This window comes from Motacilla alba, chromosome 7, assembly GCF_015832195.1.
Source record: "Motacilla alba alba isolate MOTALB_02 chromosome 7, Motacilla_alba_V1.0_pri, whole genome shotgun sequence".
NCBI classification, from domain to species: Eukaryota; Metazoa; Chordata; class Aves; order Passeriformes; family Motacillidae; genus Motacilla; species Motacilla alba.
This window is the reverse complement of record NC_052022.1, coordinates 38,133,325-38,150,614: the sequence shown is the minus strand read 5'-3', so window position 1 is coordinate 38,150,614 and position 17,290 is coordinate 38,133,325. Positions and strand designations below refer to the sequence as shown.

The 17,290-nt window shown below is 53.4% G+C and overlaps 1 protein-coding gene across 29 annotated transcripts in view; it reads right to left on the bottom strand.

Moving 5' to 3' along the window:
- Nucleotides 1-7,227: 7,227 nt before the first annotated feature.
- PCBP3 (poly(rC) binding protein 3) overlaps nt 7,228-17,290 on the bottom strand; it is a 44,936-nt gene continuing 34,873 nt past the window's right edge. For 13 of the 29 annotated variants that reach the window (XM_038142205.1, XM_038142207.1, XM_038142204.1 and 10 more), the window contains 2 exons: nt 16,131-16,300; nt 15,415-15,725 (listed from right to left, as the gene is read on the bottom strand). In XM_038142205.1, the coding sequence (XP_037998133.1) occupies nt 15,665-15,725; nt 16,131-16,300 (231 nt within the window). In that variant the 3' untranslated portion in view covers nt 15,415-15,664. Of the gene's footprint in view, nt 7,628-13,354; nt 14,523-15,414; nt 15,726-16,130; nt 16,301-17,290 lie in introns of those variants that run through there. The other 16 variants (XM_038142210.1, XM_038142212.1, XM_038142217.1 and 13 more) reach the window with 6 other exon arrangements.

Here is a 17,290-nt window from a genome sequence, read left to right as displayed (position 1 = left end):
CCCAGCCACTAGTGCCTGGGACCCCCACAAGCCTTGCAGGGAGCCCTGGAGCTGGCAGTGCCCAGTGTTGGAGCTCAGCCCGCTTGCTGGGGCAGGGGGGCTTGGGACACCTGCCAGCACTTTCCTCTCAGCTCCTGGGCCAAGAAAGCTGTGCCAGTGGGACAGGCATTCCCATCACATCCCAACCTGCAGGACATCTGGTCTGGGTTCTGCCAGGGGAGTCCCCACCATGCGGCACAGCTGAAGCTAGGGGCATGGGGGCACCATGGAGGCACAACATTTTTGGAGAAGCACTTTCTTCACTTTCTTGACTTACAGGGCTTTCTGTTCGAGCCAGTGAGGAACAAGAGAGGCTTGTTACTGAGGAGAAACCCACAGGGTCACCCAAGATTGCAAAAAAAGATTGCAAAAACCCCTCTCCTCAGGGCAGGGAGTTGGGAACAGGGTCAAAGCTGTCAAGGCCAGGAGGTAGAAGCAGGAGCACAAGTCCTTAGGGATATCTGGAGATGAGCATCTTCTCACTTGGTAAGATGGCAGGAGAGCCTGAGGACCTCTACAGCAAGGCACCCCAAGGTGTTATTGACCATCTGCTCTTTATGGTCAGAGGTGGAGATAGTCCTGGAGAAGTCTCAGGTCTTGCCAAACCCTGCATGGGTGGGAGCATTAATTGCTGTGGAGGGGTAGAGGGGGAGAGGTGAAATACCTGAGGGCTAACCCTGGTACAGCTGCAGCTGTAACTTGCTCCCAAAAGCACAGGAGGGCACCAAAAGCTTTAAATAAAACATTTTAAAGCATTAAATAAAACCTTGATGGCTCCAAAAAGCAAAGAGTCCACAGCACAAACCCAGCTGGCACAAAGTTTGCCTCCAGGCTGGGGGCATGAAGGCAGTAGGAGACCTGCCACACTGGCAAAACATACAGGGCTGCCGCCACCTCTGTCACCCTGCCTATCCTCTGACAGCGTCTCTGTGGGGATGGCCAGGCAGAAACTTTGCAGGTTTGGCTGTTGGAGGTGTCCCAGGTTTAGACAACTCAGAAGAACCCAGAAGCTCCACTGATTACAAGATAAAGCAGTGGAGGACCCTGTCCACTCTACACAGGCAGATACATCAAATAATGACTCTTTGGATAAACAGCATGCAAAACCAGTGGAAAATAACCTGCAGACTGTGCTGAACTGAAACCTCACGAACCCAAAAACCTTCAGGCACCCTTTTTTCACTCCAACATGAATTTACAGAATCACAGAATAAGCTGAGTTGGAAGGGACCGTCAAGGATCATCGAGTCCAACCAACCACCCAGGCACTGAGGTGTGTGGGCTTTGCTGGGCTGCACACGTGGCACCAGGAGATGAGGGCACTGCTAGGCAAATTTTCACAACATCTCAAACCTACTGAAGATGCTCTCCCAGAGAGCAAGCACGTCCAGGGACAAGTCTTGCTGCTGCCTGACACTTCATGGGGATTAGGCCTGATCTGGCTTTCCAACACACCTCTTCAGGGTCCCACAAGCGAACTCTCCTGGGATTTTGAAAACCAGGCAGTAGCTCCCAGAAAGGGGTTGCTGGGAAGGGATCTGTCTTCATGCATCAGCTCAGCAGAGTCATTTCCTCTTAGCATTCTCCCTTCCTCTCTCCCCTTCCTTCACAGGAGATTATCCCAAGCAGAGGAGATGACCTCGCCCCCCCTGCGGGCAGGGAAAAAGCAAACCCCTCTTGGGAGCAGCTCTGCAGAGCTGGAGAAAGCTGGAGGCCAACTGGCTGTGTCAGCAAAGATTTAATGATCATAGTATGGCCTGTGCAAGGCGCCTGCTGACTGTACAAAGCTCCAAGCAGCTGCAGCCTGTCAGACCTCGTATGCCCTGGGGAGCTCCTCCCACCCCACTGGGGACCCCAGTCCCTCTCTGGAACCCAGGCCTGGGGCCCCAGGGCTGTCATCAGGCACGATGTCCCAGGAGCATCTCACCAGATTGCTGGACTGGAGCAGTGTCCAGCTTCTAAAGCATTTTAAATCATTGTCTTTTCCAGGTCTGTGGTGCTAAACCAAGGACAACAGCCAGCAGTGTCCTCAGGACATTGAATTGCTATTTCTTTGGAAGAGTGTGAGCTAGTTTTGCAGGAAACAAATCCGCTCCCAAGTCAGTGGAACTAGCAGCATGCCACTGTGTCTTGAAATCCAACAACACATGCCTGTGAAGGATGTCTCCGTCCCCTTCCTCTTCAGATGAGGACAGAGAAATTGAGCCCTATGGCTCTGTCCCCCCTAACAAGAGCAGGGAACCTCCTCCATCTATCATCCTTGCTCTGGAGCGCCATGAAGATGGGCGAGGGAAGCCCCTCCAGGGTGCCTAAATGCCCCAGGGAATGGCTGTTCTCCTTCCCCAGTCCCAGACCGCAGCACTGCACTAAACTTTCAGTCCAATTCCAGATCAAACTGCCTGCTGGAAAAAAAAAAAAAAAAAAAAAAAAAAGTGCACTTGGGACAGACTTTTTGCTTTTTCTTCTCCAAGAAATTGAGGAAAGAGTGAGTTTGCTCTGTTTTTCTGATATTAACTCCTCCATATAACCTCTTCTTCCTTTTAATCAAATCCAGTTGGAAATGGAAAATAGTGCTTCCATAGGAAACAATGAAAGGAGCTGAAATTAATTCCCATGGGAAAAGCCAGGATTGAACCCATCAGTACACAGAGAACCAAAAGGTGCTTTGGAAAGCAGAGAAGGACCAAGTGCCAGGTTGCAGCTGGGGCTACTTTGTCCCCTCTGATGGTTCTGGGAGATGCCCCAGTTAGAGAACACTGAAATTTCCCTGGCTGTAACCACACACAGCACACCAGCGCCCTGCCAACTGCCTGAGTCATCTTTTTCACCTTCCCCCCACTCCTGGGGATGTGGCCACCCAGTGATAGAAATGTTTGGGATGATGGATATTTCCATGTGTCTGGTTACCAGGGTCTGCACCTCCCCAGACTGGCTGTAGGACCCCAAGCTGTCTGTCCCAGCCTCCATCCCAGTGTCCTCCCCATCTCTGTGCTCAGTCCTGCACCACAGAAGCAACTGTGCTGTGAGCCCTGTGCTGCACCAACCACAAACCCCACTGGAAAGAACATGGCTTGTGGTGCTTCTGCTCATGATAATTCAGCTTTCCACAGTGGATCTCTGCAGGAGGAGGCAACAGAGAAACCTCTCTGAGCAGGAAAGCATCACCTCTCCCAGAGATGCCTTGGGAGAATCTCACCATGGCAGAGCAGGCCTAGGCAGCACCAGAGGGGAGTCTGGCGTCCACCCACCTGCAAAAACACCCCGTGGAAGAGACAACCCATCTTCCAAAACCCTTGATAGTCCTATGAAGCGGCCCTTGGCACCCTTTCCTTGCTAAGGGCTCAAATCCACCTCAGAAGACGCAGCCCAGCTGGGACATGGTGCTTCTCCGAAGCACTGACCCAGCACGAACTTGCCTGCTGCGCTGTTTGCCAGCTGTGTCCGAGCTGGCGGGGGGAGCCTTCCCTCCCTTCCAGCGCTGTTTGGAGATACACTCTTCCCTTCCCAAGCCACCTCAGGGGGTCACCACCACTCCAGCGAGGATTTCCAGCTCCCATCTATCCAGCACACACAGGGTGTGAGTGTCCCCCTCCAGCCCACTCTGCAGACCCCTTCCATGCTGGCACAGACAGGACACAGCATGGCTCCAGCAGCAAATCCACGTCCCCACACCCAGGATGGTGTGTGCTGGGTTAATGTTTTCCCCATTACTTCACTCTGTCCTCTGTTCTTATGGAAAAAACCAAACCATCTGGTAATAATATTTCCTTAATAGCTGTCTGGGTCTGTGGGAAAGCTTGGCGCAGCTTCTTAGGGAAGATGAGAGGGTCGAATGAGAGGGAGGTTTTGGATACAGTGTGGGAGCTGGAGGAGAGGAGATAATGCTTTCAGGATCCTGTTCCTGGGCCACCCCAGTGCTTGCAGGGATTCTTGGCTCACAGGGGAGCCACAGGATGCCAGGATGTCACACATTTGGGGTACCCCACAGTAAGAGTCGCACTCTCTTCCTCTGTCCCACAGTGGAGGCGTGAAGGTGGGCAGCAAGATGCACTTCCAGGACTTTCCCCCCACCTCCAATTTACACTCAGAAAATAGAAACAACCCAAAGCATGGGGTTTGGGGAACTGGGAGCATCATTGTTTGGGAACAAAACTGGCTCAAACCAGAAAGATCAGCAGCCCCTGCACTATCTTCCTGTTCTTGGAGAAAAGGCAGCACCCTGGGACATGCCACCTTCAGCCCTGGGCACATCACTGGAGGGGCAGGGGACAGAAGAACCCCGTCTTGTGGAGTACATCCAGGAAAAACGGGTGGAAAACCATGCACTAACCCCATCATCAGCTGAGCAGGGAATATTTTCCACTCTTCTGTGATAAAAGGTGTGGCTTGGGCAATTCTCAGGAAGCAGAGCATGCCTGCCAGGCTGGGCACATGCTCCCTGGGGAAGGCAGGCCCCAGACACTCGAGGAAAAGCCGAGCAGCCACCAGACACAGCCCTTCCTTCAGCTGGGGGGACTGCAAGCACTGGTTCCACCCAGCCCCACACTCCCAGAGCCCGGCCTGCATCACTGAACTGTGAAGGGACGAGATACACAGGTTGAAAACCTGCTTTTCCTCTGCTGTGGATTGCAGACCCCCCTCTGCATCCGTGTGGATGCAGGCATCAAAACAAAGCATCAACCCCAAAGCCTTGGGAAGGACAGAAAAAGTATCTTCCTTGTTGGCTGCCCCCTGCATATCTCAGCTGGCTTCCTGGCACAGTGCAGCACAGACCCAGCTGGATCCTTTCCACCGTTTTCCACAGGGATGGTCTACCCCAGCCCAGGAGCTTGCGCATGTCTAGCAAACTCCCAGAAGTTCCCAGTAGCCCCTTTCTAGGCTGTTGCTGCTCCCATTTTTATTAAACATGCATGTTCATACTTGTTATTTTTACTACCCCAGCAGCTGTCCAGGCTCCGGGTGTGTCTGTGCCCTTCCAGAGCGGTGCTGTGATGCAGCAAGGCATGCAGCCCAGCTCCCTCCACACCAGAGCCAGATCCAGCAGCAGCCTTTTCCTAGAAGGATGAAGCAAGTCAACCATCCTTCCTGGCAAGAATGCCTTCCCAGCCCACTCTAAGCAGTGCTGAGCATCTTCCTTGGATCTTTCACAGACAACGAGGAGCAAATGCAAACCAGCCAGCCATGGAGAAGGGGGAATGACTTTACATTGAAAGTAGGTTTTTGTTGAATATATGGAAAGAAATCCTCCCCTGTGAGGGTGGGCAGGCCCTGGCACAGGGTGCCCAGAGAAGCTGTGGCTGCCCCTGGATCCCTGGCAGTGTCTAAGGCCAGGATGGACAGCGCTTGGAGCAGCCTGGGATAGTGGAAGGTGTCCCTGCCCATGGCAGGGGGTGGAATGAGATGGTCTTTAAGGTCCCTTCTAACCCAAACCACCCCATGGTTCTACGATTGCTCTCCTCAAGCCCATTTCCTCTGCTCCATGCAGCAAATTCCAGCACAAGCTGCAGCCAGCGGAATCCCAGCAGGGTGTAAAGATAAGCATCTCCCAACCCCACCAAGTTTATTATTTTTTAGAGGCACAGCCAAAGGTAAACAGGCTGTTTTAATCTCCAAACACTCACTCTCAGCAGGAAGCCACAGGAACTGCAGCCAGCACAAAGGGCTGGATGCAATGAGGGGCTCTGGGACCTCTGCACCCTCAAATCCCTTCAGTGGGGCACAGAAGCTTTCTCTTGCAGCTGATGAGTCCTGCAGAGGTTAAGCCTGTGCTTTCAGGTGGTTCACATCCCTCCGCATCCCACCTCTCCAGCCTGGGCAGGGATTCAAGCCATGTGCTGGGGTGGGTGGACACAATAACCTTTGGGGTTGCTTGCGCACACAGCCCCACTGACTCCTTCCCCAGGGCTGCTCCCACCTGGGGCTGGCTCTGACTCTGGGAAAGTCTCCCAGCTCAGCAAAGACCACAGAAGGTGCTTCATGGATGGCCAGGGCTTGCAGGAAGGAGGTAAAGGGGCCCTGAGCCACATTTCCCAGAGCATTGCTCTGTCGGTGACACCCCACTTTGGGGTGGTCTCCATGGCACTGCTGCTCTGGGAAGGGAATGGGAACAGCTGCAGGGGAAAGTGAAAACATACAATCAATTCCTGGGTAGGATAAACCCAGAAAACCTGGGGTTTTAGTCAAAAGTGGGTGCTAGGCCTGGAGCTACACATTGTGGTTGGCTTGTCAGGGAGCAGGGCTGGGCACCCCAGCCAAAGGCATGTCAGAGGTGGCACAAACAAGGGGAGGATGACTTCCAGGTTCCACGGAGATTGGGAGCTGCTGCTCCCTGGGTTTGAGCAAGGGTCTAGAGGAGGGTGAACTGCCCTGCCTGCCTGCCACAGGCCCTTTGCAGGGCCAAATGGGAGAAGGGGTGATGTGCATTCAGAAAATATAATTTGCGATGGAGAAAAATGGTTAATATAGCTTTTTTGTCTTTGTTTCCACGTAAGGCAGAGGTCTGGGCAGGCAGTGCTGGCCTCTCCTGGATGTGTGTCAAGCCCAGGGCTGGATGGGCTGGAGATGGAGATCCTCACTGCACCAGGGCAACATGCAGAGCTGGGGTAGCACTCTGGCTTCTGTTCTTGAGTAGAAAGAAAGCATCCCAGAGGAAAACCATACCCCAGTGTGTCCAAAAATAGCACCAGGGCTGCTCCAAGGTCCAGCAGGGCTGGCACATGGTGGGCTGGTGGGGTCTGTTTGAGACTTGCCATTGTGTAGGGCTGGATGGGAAGCCTGTACACCATCTGGATTGCTAGCAGCCCCGGGGTTGATGGGCTGCTCCCAGGGCCCAGCCATGACTCACGCTTCCTATAAACATGTCTCCTGATGGATAATGAATCCCAGTCGTCACTGCCTTTCAGGAACGCTCTGGATTCTCTTTGCAGTTCTCCCCCTGTCCCGTTCCCCCTCCCTCCTGGCAGCCCTGCTCCCATGTGGGATCATTTCCTGATGCTGAGTGGAGCCAGGGCTCTGAGGCCCATTTCCCAAACCACGGTTTGCTTCATGGGCTGAGTTTCCCCATTAACTATTCTGGGGGCATTGAGGCTTTTGTGCTACGGGGCACCCCCAGCACCCCACCTCTCTCCTTGTGAGTGCCCCACTGCCCAAAACACAGCTCCCCAGCCTCATCCCACTCACCACGGAGGATACCTCAAGCAACAAAAGCTTTATTGGAATGACACGGATAAGCCACGAAATACATCGCAAAGCATCAGGGGTGTGAGGGGCGATGAGGAAGCGCAGATAAGGGTGGTGGGAAGCACTGGCTCGCAGTGGGCACTGCTGCACGCTGGCTGCAAGCTGCTGTCCTCCTGAGACCCGCTGCCCCAGCCCCCCGAGCCTGCTGCTGCCCCCTGCCCCGGCCGAGGGAGCAGGGTCTAGACAGCCATGGGTGGGGGGTTCAGGCAGTAGTCCCAAGGGTGCCACGAAGGAGCGGGAGAAGCTCACAGGAAGCCGGCAGCGTCTTCAGAGGGGGCTCAAGCATCAGCCATTGGCACCAGGTCAGGCAGTGAAGATGTTCCTCCCGTGGGGGTCAGGGTCTGCAGAGCTGGGGGGCAAGCAAGGGAGATGGTCAGGGCTCAGCCAAGGCTGCGGTACCGGTGCCTCCCGGTCTCTGAGGCTACACAAACATGAGGCTGCTTCAACACCCTGAGCAACTCTCCAGCGTGATGCTGAAATCACCCACACCCCAAAAAGCCAAGCTGGAGGAGCCATGCCCACACAGAGCTCTGCTACACCACAACAAATCTCCTTTTTTTTTTTCCATAGGAGCTCACAGCAAACACATCCAGCATGAGCTGGGCTGCCACGTGAGCCCAGGTGGTTGCCCGGCGTGCTGCATTTGCCTCATGGGTTCTCACTGAGGGTTGAAAGCGGCCTTTTGGGAGCTTCAGAGAAGCCATCTGAACACACTGAGGCTGTTGCTGGGCTGAGGATCTGCCCTTTCTCTGCCCTACAAACCCATGGCTGTAGGAGTGGTGACTGTGGAGAGCTGGTTCTGCTGGACCCCATCAACAAGATTTGGGGGTGATGAGCAAGGGCACAGCTGTGCTGGGGGTGATGGGCAGCTGAGAGAGGAGCACTGGGGAAGGGCACACCTTCCTCACAACCTCTGCCTGGTGCTGCACTGCACTGCCCTGCCCATGGAAATCACACTTCAGCCCAAAATATGTTGAGGGGAGGTCTACTTGCGACAAGAATAAATTTTAGTCCGCAACTGAAAATTTGTTTTAAGCACAGAGATGGCAGTTTCTATGGGTCTGCATTTTTAACTGTCTTTTTACTGACAGTTCCTTTGCAGTGCTCCTGTAAGAGATTTGGGAGCATGCCTGCGTGCTTGGCAGCACAGCACAGCATCCCTTGGGAAAACCACATCACCAGCTGCAGCAGCAGTGTCAGGTTACATCACTGCAATGTCCTCCCACCAAAAAACCCTCCACACCGCTAATTGACTGCTTTTGGGTGAGCACATTATGGCCTGCTCCTCTTTGCACTGGGAAATCCTGTTGGATATCTGTTTTGGTTTGATCCCAAGCTGTGCAGGTAATCCTCAGTTCCGGAGCGATGCTGTCCCATCCCTCCGTGCTCTGTGTGCCTGGCCATGCTGCCAGCTGGCTGCTGGCCCATCGCCACTGTGCCCATGCTTGCACAGAGCATCTCACACCCTCAACGTGCCCACCCTCCTGTGGGGCATCCTGTGCCACCCAGTCCCATTGGGACCTAAAGAGAACCTAAAGAAGCTCCAGAGACAAGCGCCACTCATCCCATTTGATCCAGACACAAATTCTCTCAGACACAGGCTTTCTCCAGGGACAAACAGTGACACTGCCTGCAGGCAACCAGGACACAGCGCTCCAAGTGTGCTTCAAATATTCCAGTCCTCATGCACATCCCAGCCTATCCTTTCGGGATCAAAGCAGTTCCTTCTGGAAACAGCACGTGTGTCCTAAATCAGCCACAGTTCTGCTGTTCAGCACGGGGCTCACACCCAAAGCCTCCTCCCGCTTCTCCATCCTCATTCCCATCTCCTGGCTGGTTTTCTTCCCCTCGTGCAGAGTGGACTTGATCATCATTTCTGGGAAGAGACATCACTGCGGTTAAACTGCCTAAACACAAGTGTGGGAATCCGGAGCCAGCCTGGCTTTGAACTTGGCTGTATTTGATCTCTGGGATGCTTTTGGATCTGGAGTGTCATCTTCCTCTTTGCAGGACAAGGGTGCTGGGGCAGAGTGGGAGGAGGGCTGCACATCTGGGTGGAGGGAGCTGCACATCTGGTACATTCAGTACTTCCTAAAAGTCACTGCCACGTTACCCTTTGGACAGGCGCCTGGGGCTTGCTGCATAGCACAGCAGATCAGGATCTGCAACTGCATTCCTTCTGAAGGGAAAGCAGAAATATCCCTCTCAGCAGAGTCCCAGCTCCCTGTAACATCCAGCATGGGAGCAGGGGACTGCATGGAGACCATGACCTTTCTGCAACTCATTTCGGCAGCTGCAGAGGCTCCTGCTGCCAGCCAAGGCACAGAGCAGACAGCTTGGGAATGCCTCCCTGGGGACCACAGGCACGGAGACCCGTTGAACCTCCCCAGCAAAACCTTGTCCTTCTGCCAGCCAGAGGGGCTCAGGCCAGCATGAGGGGGTGGCTTGTGCCACCCATGGCCAAGGAGATGCTCGACACACATCCTTGCCCATGTGGGCTGGCTCCATGAAGGTCCCAGCACTGGCGGGACCATTCCTGCAGAGGGGCACGGTGCCAGTCACCCGCTCGCGGGATGTCACTGCCCGTCACCAGCGTCACGGACACACACACAAAAGCCCAATCCCTTTCCAGCAGAGCGGGATGTCCTCTGCACGCATCGGAGCAGCGGCTGGAAGCACGGATATCGCAGTGCCGCCCACATCCCGGCGTGGCTGTGGATGCATCCATGAAAAGCTGGGCAATGGGGACATCTAGCGACCAACCGGAGGCGCCCTGGGCCGGGGACCGGCTAACTCCCCGGGGCGGGGGACTGCAGCCAGGCAGGGCTGGGGGAGATGCCTTCCATCCCTGTGGCCAAGGAGAAAATGGGATTAAGCATTCATCCCTGCCACACCACCCAGAGATCCCCCAGAAACTCCACCTCTGCCCGTACAGGAGGCAGGAGATTACCCTTGGTAATGGAGCATAAACTGCGAATTAATATAACTAAAAGTGACTAGCATGGATGCAATAACAAATGCTGGAATAACAGCTCAAAGAGAGTATGGAATTTAAAGAGTCTCGCCGGTGAAAGTCACTTTCCCTTAGGGGAAACAGTCTATTTTTTTTCAGCCTTATTCTGTACTAGATTTGCAAATACAGTCTAGCGGGGGAAAATGCACAAAACAATACTCCAAACAATTTTGGGAGCACAACAAGGATATGCAGGGGGAGTGGGGACCTTCAGCTGAGGCTAAAGGGCTGAGCACAGACTTCAACTGGCCCCTCTTTGATGGAGAACCCCAAACTCCAGGGGCAGGAGGAGGCATTGTATCAATACTTTCCAGTCAAAGTCAAAATATCCCCCTAAATAACTCATTCCTAAAGAGTTTGACTGAGTTGGTTGCTTCCAGAAATGTTAAATCATTCTGGCTGGATAGCATTGCCTTGTTTTGGGAGAGAAAAGCAATGTACTAAAGCAATTCTGTTGAATAACTGGGACATTCACCTTGTACTGAATATTCACTGCAATATTAGAGATTTTTCCCAGTGGCATGGCTGTGGACGCATCATCACAGTATTTTAAGTTCATCTAAAATGGAAACCCAAGACCTACCACAAATCAAAGCAAAACACTGAGGGTCCTTCCAAAGAAAGTAGCAAATCTCCTTTTGAGTCATCCCAAGGAAATCAAAGCTGAGCTTGATACATTCTTTGTAATTTTGTTGTTATCCTTGTTGATATCAACACGCTCCCAGGAGATGCTGCAATGGTTTAAACACCTCTTTCTCCAAAACTTGCACAAGCCCAGATGATGATGGATAAGCTGATTCCCACATCCCCACATAACACTGCAGTTCCATCTTTTTTTTTTTTTTTTTTTTCATTTTTAAATTTGCAAAATAAGCTTGGCAATGTGACCCTCAAAGAAAAGTTGTGAAGTCAAAGGGAATGCCAGGGGGAGGGATGCTTCACGTTGTCCTGTGCAGTATCAGGAACTGGACTTGATGATCCTTGTGGATCCCTTCCAGCTGAGGATATTCTAGGATTCTATGACTGTGCAGTGCTCCTGTGAGGTGACCCAGGTGACTGCTCCTGCTTGGACTGTCCCTTGTCCCCATGTGGCCGCATCCAGCATTCCCTGGAGCGCTCCCATGAGCACAGATCCTTGTGGCAGCACAAGCCTTGACACAACATCTCGGACACCTGCCTGAAGCCAGAGCAACATTCATATCCAACCTCTTCTGCCTCACCACTGATTCCTGGGGTGACTTTCCTGCAGCCTGGCTGAGTGATGGATGCCTGGCAGTGGGCTGGGATGGGGATGGTACCCAGAAGGGGTGTTATCCGTGGGTTCGCTGGTGTAGAGATGGGTGCAGAGGTATTGCTGCAGTCTGCTCCCCCTCTCCAGCAGCCTCTGAGCTCAGCCGCATCTGGTAGACCCAACCTGGCATTTGCTATTTTCGGCAACACTCAGTGGAGATGCGGAACGGCACAGGGAGCACACACACAGAGCAGAGGAATTCAGGGCAGCCATGATCTGCAGGCACTGTGCAAAGCCATTTCCGTGTCCAGGATGCTGTCACACTCCTTGGCCTTCCCCACGTGTCTGAATCCCACAGCCCTGTTGGCCTGGGATGGATTTCTCAGTCTTGGTTGACGTGATTCTGCTGCGGCTGTGCCTCCATCTTCTCCTCATGAAGAAGCTCTCCTCATGCTCCAGCTTGTCCTACAGCCCCACAGAGGAGCTAAGAATGGCAGGATGGGTTGGCTACCTCCATACACCATCCCCCTCCGAGGGGACAGCACCCCAGGCTGCCATGGAGTGTGGTGGAAGTGGGATGGGAAGCCTTTGCCATGGCTCACCCCCCAGGCCACTGGGGTGGTTATTTTCACTGGGTCTCACACACAGATATTTCATTCTTCCAACAGATAAAACACTTGTTCTAAAGCAGAATGAGGAACAGGAGAAAATGAGGAGCGCCCCTTGCCAACAGCTGACTCACCACCTTGGCAGGTGGGTCTGTGTTTTGCTGGCCAGTTGGTGACTTGGAGGAGGCCCCGTTTGGTGCCTGTCTCCTTCCATCCTCAGCATCAGCACAAATACATGGGGGAGGTGACAGTACAGGCTGCCAGCTCCACCTGAGCCCCTCAACACTCCCCACAGCACCTGTGCTCCTCTGATGGGGAACCAGAGGATGTTCGTGAGCTTGTGTGGCTGCTCGGCCACCCAAAACACACAGCTGAACCCAAAGTGCCAGGGAGAGCAGGGCAAGGGGTTGGAGACAGGCAGCAAAGCACCTTATGGAGGATCTGGGAGCACCTTTCAGCCACAGGAGCTTGGAATGCTTCAGACAGCTGAGCATGCACAGGTTTCAGGACACCTGTGCAGAGCAAACCCTGATGCTCAGCAGCATTACCTTCATCCTTCTGGGCTCCTGGGCTGTGCTCTCATCCCCACCAGCTCCCTGCTGCAGCCCACAACCCCCTGCTCATCCTTGGCTCCACTGATGCAGTGGTATCACCTGGGATCCCCGACACAGCCTGTGTGAGTGCTGAGCAGGCAGTGCTGGAGACAGGAGGAGAAGTAGCCCAGCATCCTGGCAGGAGAAGGGTGGGAAACTGCCAGTGGTGCCTGCTGGTACTGAGGGTCAAAGAGAGGGAAAGGCCCAGGAAGTCTTGGGGCTCACCTCAAAAAACAATGCATTTCCCATGTAGTACAGTGCAAAAATGTACTGTGTGGCTGCTTCAGCTGTCTGGGGACACGGTGTATCATGGTCCCCTCATTTGCAATCCGGGAAAAGGGCCAGTCAGGAATTAACAGATGAAAAATGTATGTTGCTCTGCTGGAGAGGCAGGAGAAAGAAGAAAACCCTGGAAGCAGAAGGCAGGGCTGCATAGAGACGGTCTTGGGAAAGGGTGTGGGAGACACACATGGCAGATCCATCCAGACAAGGGGGCAGTGAGAGATGATGGCTGTCACACCATAACTTACAAATTAATCTCAGGGAAAACCAAAGGATTATGCAAGCCAAATACTCTCCCTTTGGAAAAAAAAAAACAAAAAAACAACCAGATAGCATGGAATCACTCAGTAAGTGCATTGGTCATTTCTCTAAAAAAATGAAAACAAAAAAAAAATTATGATGCTGATGAGAAATAATAATAGTAATAATAGTAATAATAATGATAATAATAAAAAAATGGAGAACTCTTGCATACAACCCCCACCTTCCCTCCAAGTAGCTAAAAAAGTGTGGAAGGATGCAGAGGGAAGGATGGGGCTGGCATTGTTGGGGCGACCCAGGAGAAGAACAATCGGAGCCCATCAGTACCAGAGCTGCACAGACATTTATTGAACACAAACAACAACAAACACAGCTGGCTCACAGAGCTTCCTGAGGCTTTGTTTGTGGGGGATTGCCAAAAGAGTGCTTTCAAAGGCCCCTGGGGTTGTGAATCCCATACAGCTGAGTTCTTCCCACTTCCAGGTGTTTGTTAGTTAAAAAAAAAGGGCATTTGTGTATCTGCGTGTGTGTGATTCCCTTAGTTTAGTAGGAAAATGGGCTTGTCTGGACCATGCCATGTTCCAAGAGAGAAGCTAGCGGGTTGAACCCATACTTGGCTTCTGCTTCCCAAATAACAGGGGGTGAAAAGTATGCCCTTACCCTAAGGGCAGGGGCATGAGGCGGCAAAGGTGAGCCAGGACAAGCAAGGGGAGCACCAAAGGAAGGAGGGTGAGAAAAATTAAGTTGTCTGAAACATGCACAGCTCTGGGTGGCATCATTATGTCCATATGCTACAGAAAGTACCGCCAACATCAACTCAAACGTATAGGTAGCTATGCTAGACTTACACTAGAGACCCCGCCAGCTCCTGAAGTCTTGCCAGTGAGAGAAAAAAACCTACACCCCCCCCTCCCCCCTCCCTTGTCCCCAGAAAGCAGATGAAGCAGACGAAGAATTAACACCCTAACGCTGAAAACAAGGACCATAACCAAAGAGTTTGGGACCAGCTTCGGGAGCACAGAGTAAAGAGCTTGTAAAGAAACGTTCCAGTGTGTGCATATGCGCCTGTGTGTTTATATATATATATATATGTTAGTAAAGAAAAGAGTATCTGTGGAGGCAAAGGGAAGACGGTAAATGTACAGGCAGTACAGGCTGGGTGGAGTGCCGGTGGCTGGAGAGGGTCGGGTGGTGCGGAGTGGAGGATGGTGGGTGGAAATTAGAGTGCGCCCATTCCAGTGACCTCAGACGTCAGCCTAGAATAGACAGGGGCAGAGAGAGGGGCAGGGGGAGACAAAAAACAAGTGCTTAATCACCAGAGCAGAAAAGAAAACGAAGACCCTGCGGGGCAGCGCTTCTCCTCTTGCCCAGATGGAGCGGGCAGAGCATCACTAGGTGGCCTGGCGTTCCCCCGAGGAGCGCATGGGGGGCTGGAGCACAGAGTCAGCATAATGGCTGGCTGCCTTCCTCTCTCTTCACAGCTGCCAGGTCGTGGAAGGGGCGTCACCCACCAGAGGTGCTGGCAGGAGTCATCCCAGAGCACAGCTTCCTTTCCAGCAGCATCCCTCCACTGGGGACAGGCAGCTGTGCCAGCTCCCCTGGCTGCTTTGTTTCGCTCTGGTTTGGAAACTATGGGAGAGGCTGAGCCCTGTCCTGCTGCCCCACCAGGTCGCCTCTGCACAGGGGCAGCTCAGCCAGCCCTTCCCAGGAACTAAGAGCCACTTCTTTTTCTTTTCTTTCTCTCTCCTGTCTCAAGGAGGGGGGTGGGGATTGGCAAGGATCTGCAGGGAAGCCACTCAGCCATGCCCGTGGGTGGGGGACTGGCCCCGTCCCTCACCCGAGCAGGTGGAGAGGTGCCACAGGCATGGGCAGCGGGGTAGCAGGGCAGGATGGGATGGCAGGGGTCTACTACGGGTCAGGGCTTGAGTGGGTTGGGTGCAAGGAGGAGAAAGCACATACAGACCTCACCGGTGCTCCCAGCCCACATCCCAACAATTGTTCGTCACCACCAGCAGGCCCCGTCCTCGGGGCCCTGCCAGCAGCCTCCCTCCTGCGTGCATCCGGGGCTGGCGGCGGGCTGGCACAGCATCAATCCTGCCCAGGCGGATGGGCCCATTTGAGTGGCTCTGCCAGGCGGGTGCAAAGATACCAGAAACGTCCTGTATCCCCTTAAACTCACTCCCCACAAGTCCACAGACACAGGCAAACAGGTCTGAGTATCCTGGATACAGCTCACTGCCTGCGTGGAGCAGGTCCCCAGCTCATCTCTGCAGCTACGCCTCCCCATGGCACGGGCTGTGTCTCTCCCCAGATGGCAGCAGTGCTGGAAACCCTTGGCCGCTGTGAAGTCCTGCAGTGCCAAGCTTTTCATGATGAAAAGGAAGCTGTCAGGCCATTCCTATGTCTTGCATTTATTGGACTGATTGTTTTCACTGAATGGAGGAAAGCCTTTTGGAGGCCTGGAAGCACGTGAAAGAGGGAGTAAGCGATGCTGGGATCCTAGCAAGCAGTTCCCAAGTGACGCCTCCCTGCCAGTGGCTCAGCTCCATTCCTGTCCCTGTCCCCTGCCTCATCCTCAGGTAGGATGGCGGCAACTTTGCCTACCCACGAGCAAAATCCTTGAGCGAGGGTGGAGGGAAAGCAGGCACCCGGCACGACCTGTGGCCACTCCGCCAGCAGCGTGGTGGCTCCTGGTCCCCAGCCAAAGTGCCAGCTGAGGCTCAGAGGTCTTAGCAAGACACCATCCATCCCAGCTGGCCTCAGGAAGCCCCTGCAAGGCACCGGGAGCGTGGGTTGCTCCCAGCATGCCTGCGGGACAGAATCAGCCGTGGTGGGAGGCGGTGGAGGTCGGTGGGGGGTCTCACCTGGCGTTGATGAGGTACTGCGCAAGGCTGATGTTTGCAGGGGTTCCTGTGATGGTAATTTGGCGCTCTGATGATCCTTCCGTGGCGTTCGCGATTTTGATCTGCGCTCCCGACATCTGCCGAATTTCATTGATTTTGGTCCCTTGGCGTCCGATTATGCAGCCTATTAGCTAGGAAAGAAAGCACGGAGGGAATGTCTGAGAAGCAGCAGCTCTGGCAGTCACCAGCAGAACATGAGCACACCTGGGACAAGAGTGACCTTAATGCTCATGAAAACAGGAGAGGGACAGCCCGGGGTGATTCCTACCAGCACGTGAGCACGGTCCTCCAAGGACACATCCAGAGACGTGCCCTGCTCTGCTCCTTGTAGGGGAGAATCTCCATTGTCTGCACATGGTGCCCAGCAGCTCAGAGAGCTTCAAGGAGGGCTCATTTCAGTAATTATAATTTTCATGGTTTAATGTATGGTCAATGTTTTGCAAGTACTTATCCCCTTCCCAGTCACAGCAAACCCAAAGGTGGTTTGGACACATTACTAGAAGGAAACAAGGCTGCTGCCTTCCCTGGGGACAGGACAACCCCAGGAGACTGCTCATCAGCTGGAGCAGTGACCCCATCCCACATTTCTTCTATCCCACCGAGACACCCTCAGTGTGCCTCTGCTACCCCCTCTAGCTCTTTTGGTGCAATCCAGTGGCTTGCCAGTGGGCACAAGAGAGCACCACACAGCTGTGGCACCCACAGAAAAGGTGGACCCTATGTAAAAACATGTCTTTCATACTCTTTTGAAAAAAATCAGAGCCAGATAGAGACTTGAATTTCCTCAACTGTTCATCCCTTGAATTTCCTCAATGATCCTCAGTGGCTTGAATTTCTTCAATGGTCTTTGCTCATTTTTGCATCTCTCTCAAATCATCTCCAAAGCTTGGTAACACATACGGGAATATCCAGCTTGACCAACACAGGCATGAAATGCTCTGCATGCCCTTTTTGGCAATTTAAGCTCTTTTCAAAGGGCATTTTATACATGGGATGTTCATCTTGGCAGCTGCTGGATTTCTGCACAGTATAAGTAAGGATGATTACTCCTCCAAATACTCCCTGATCCTTTGATCAGACCATGGGGCTGCCATGATGGTTTATCCCATCTGGACCTGAAT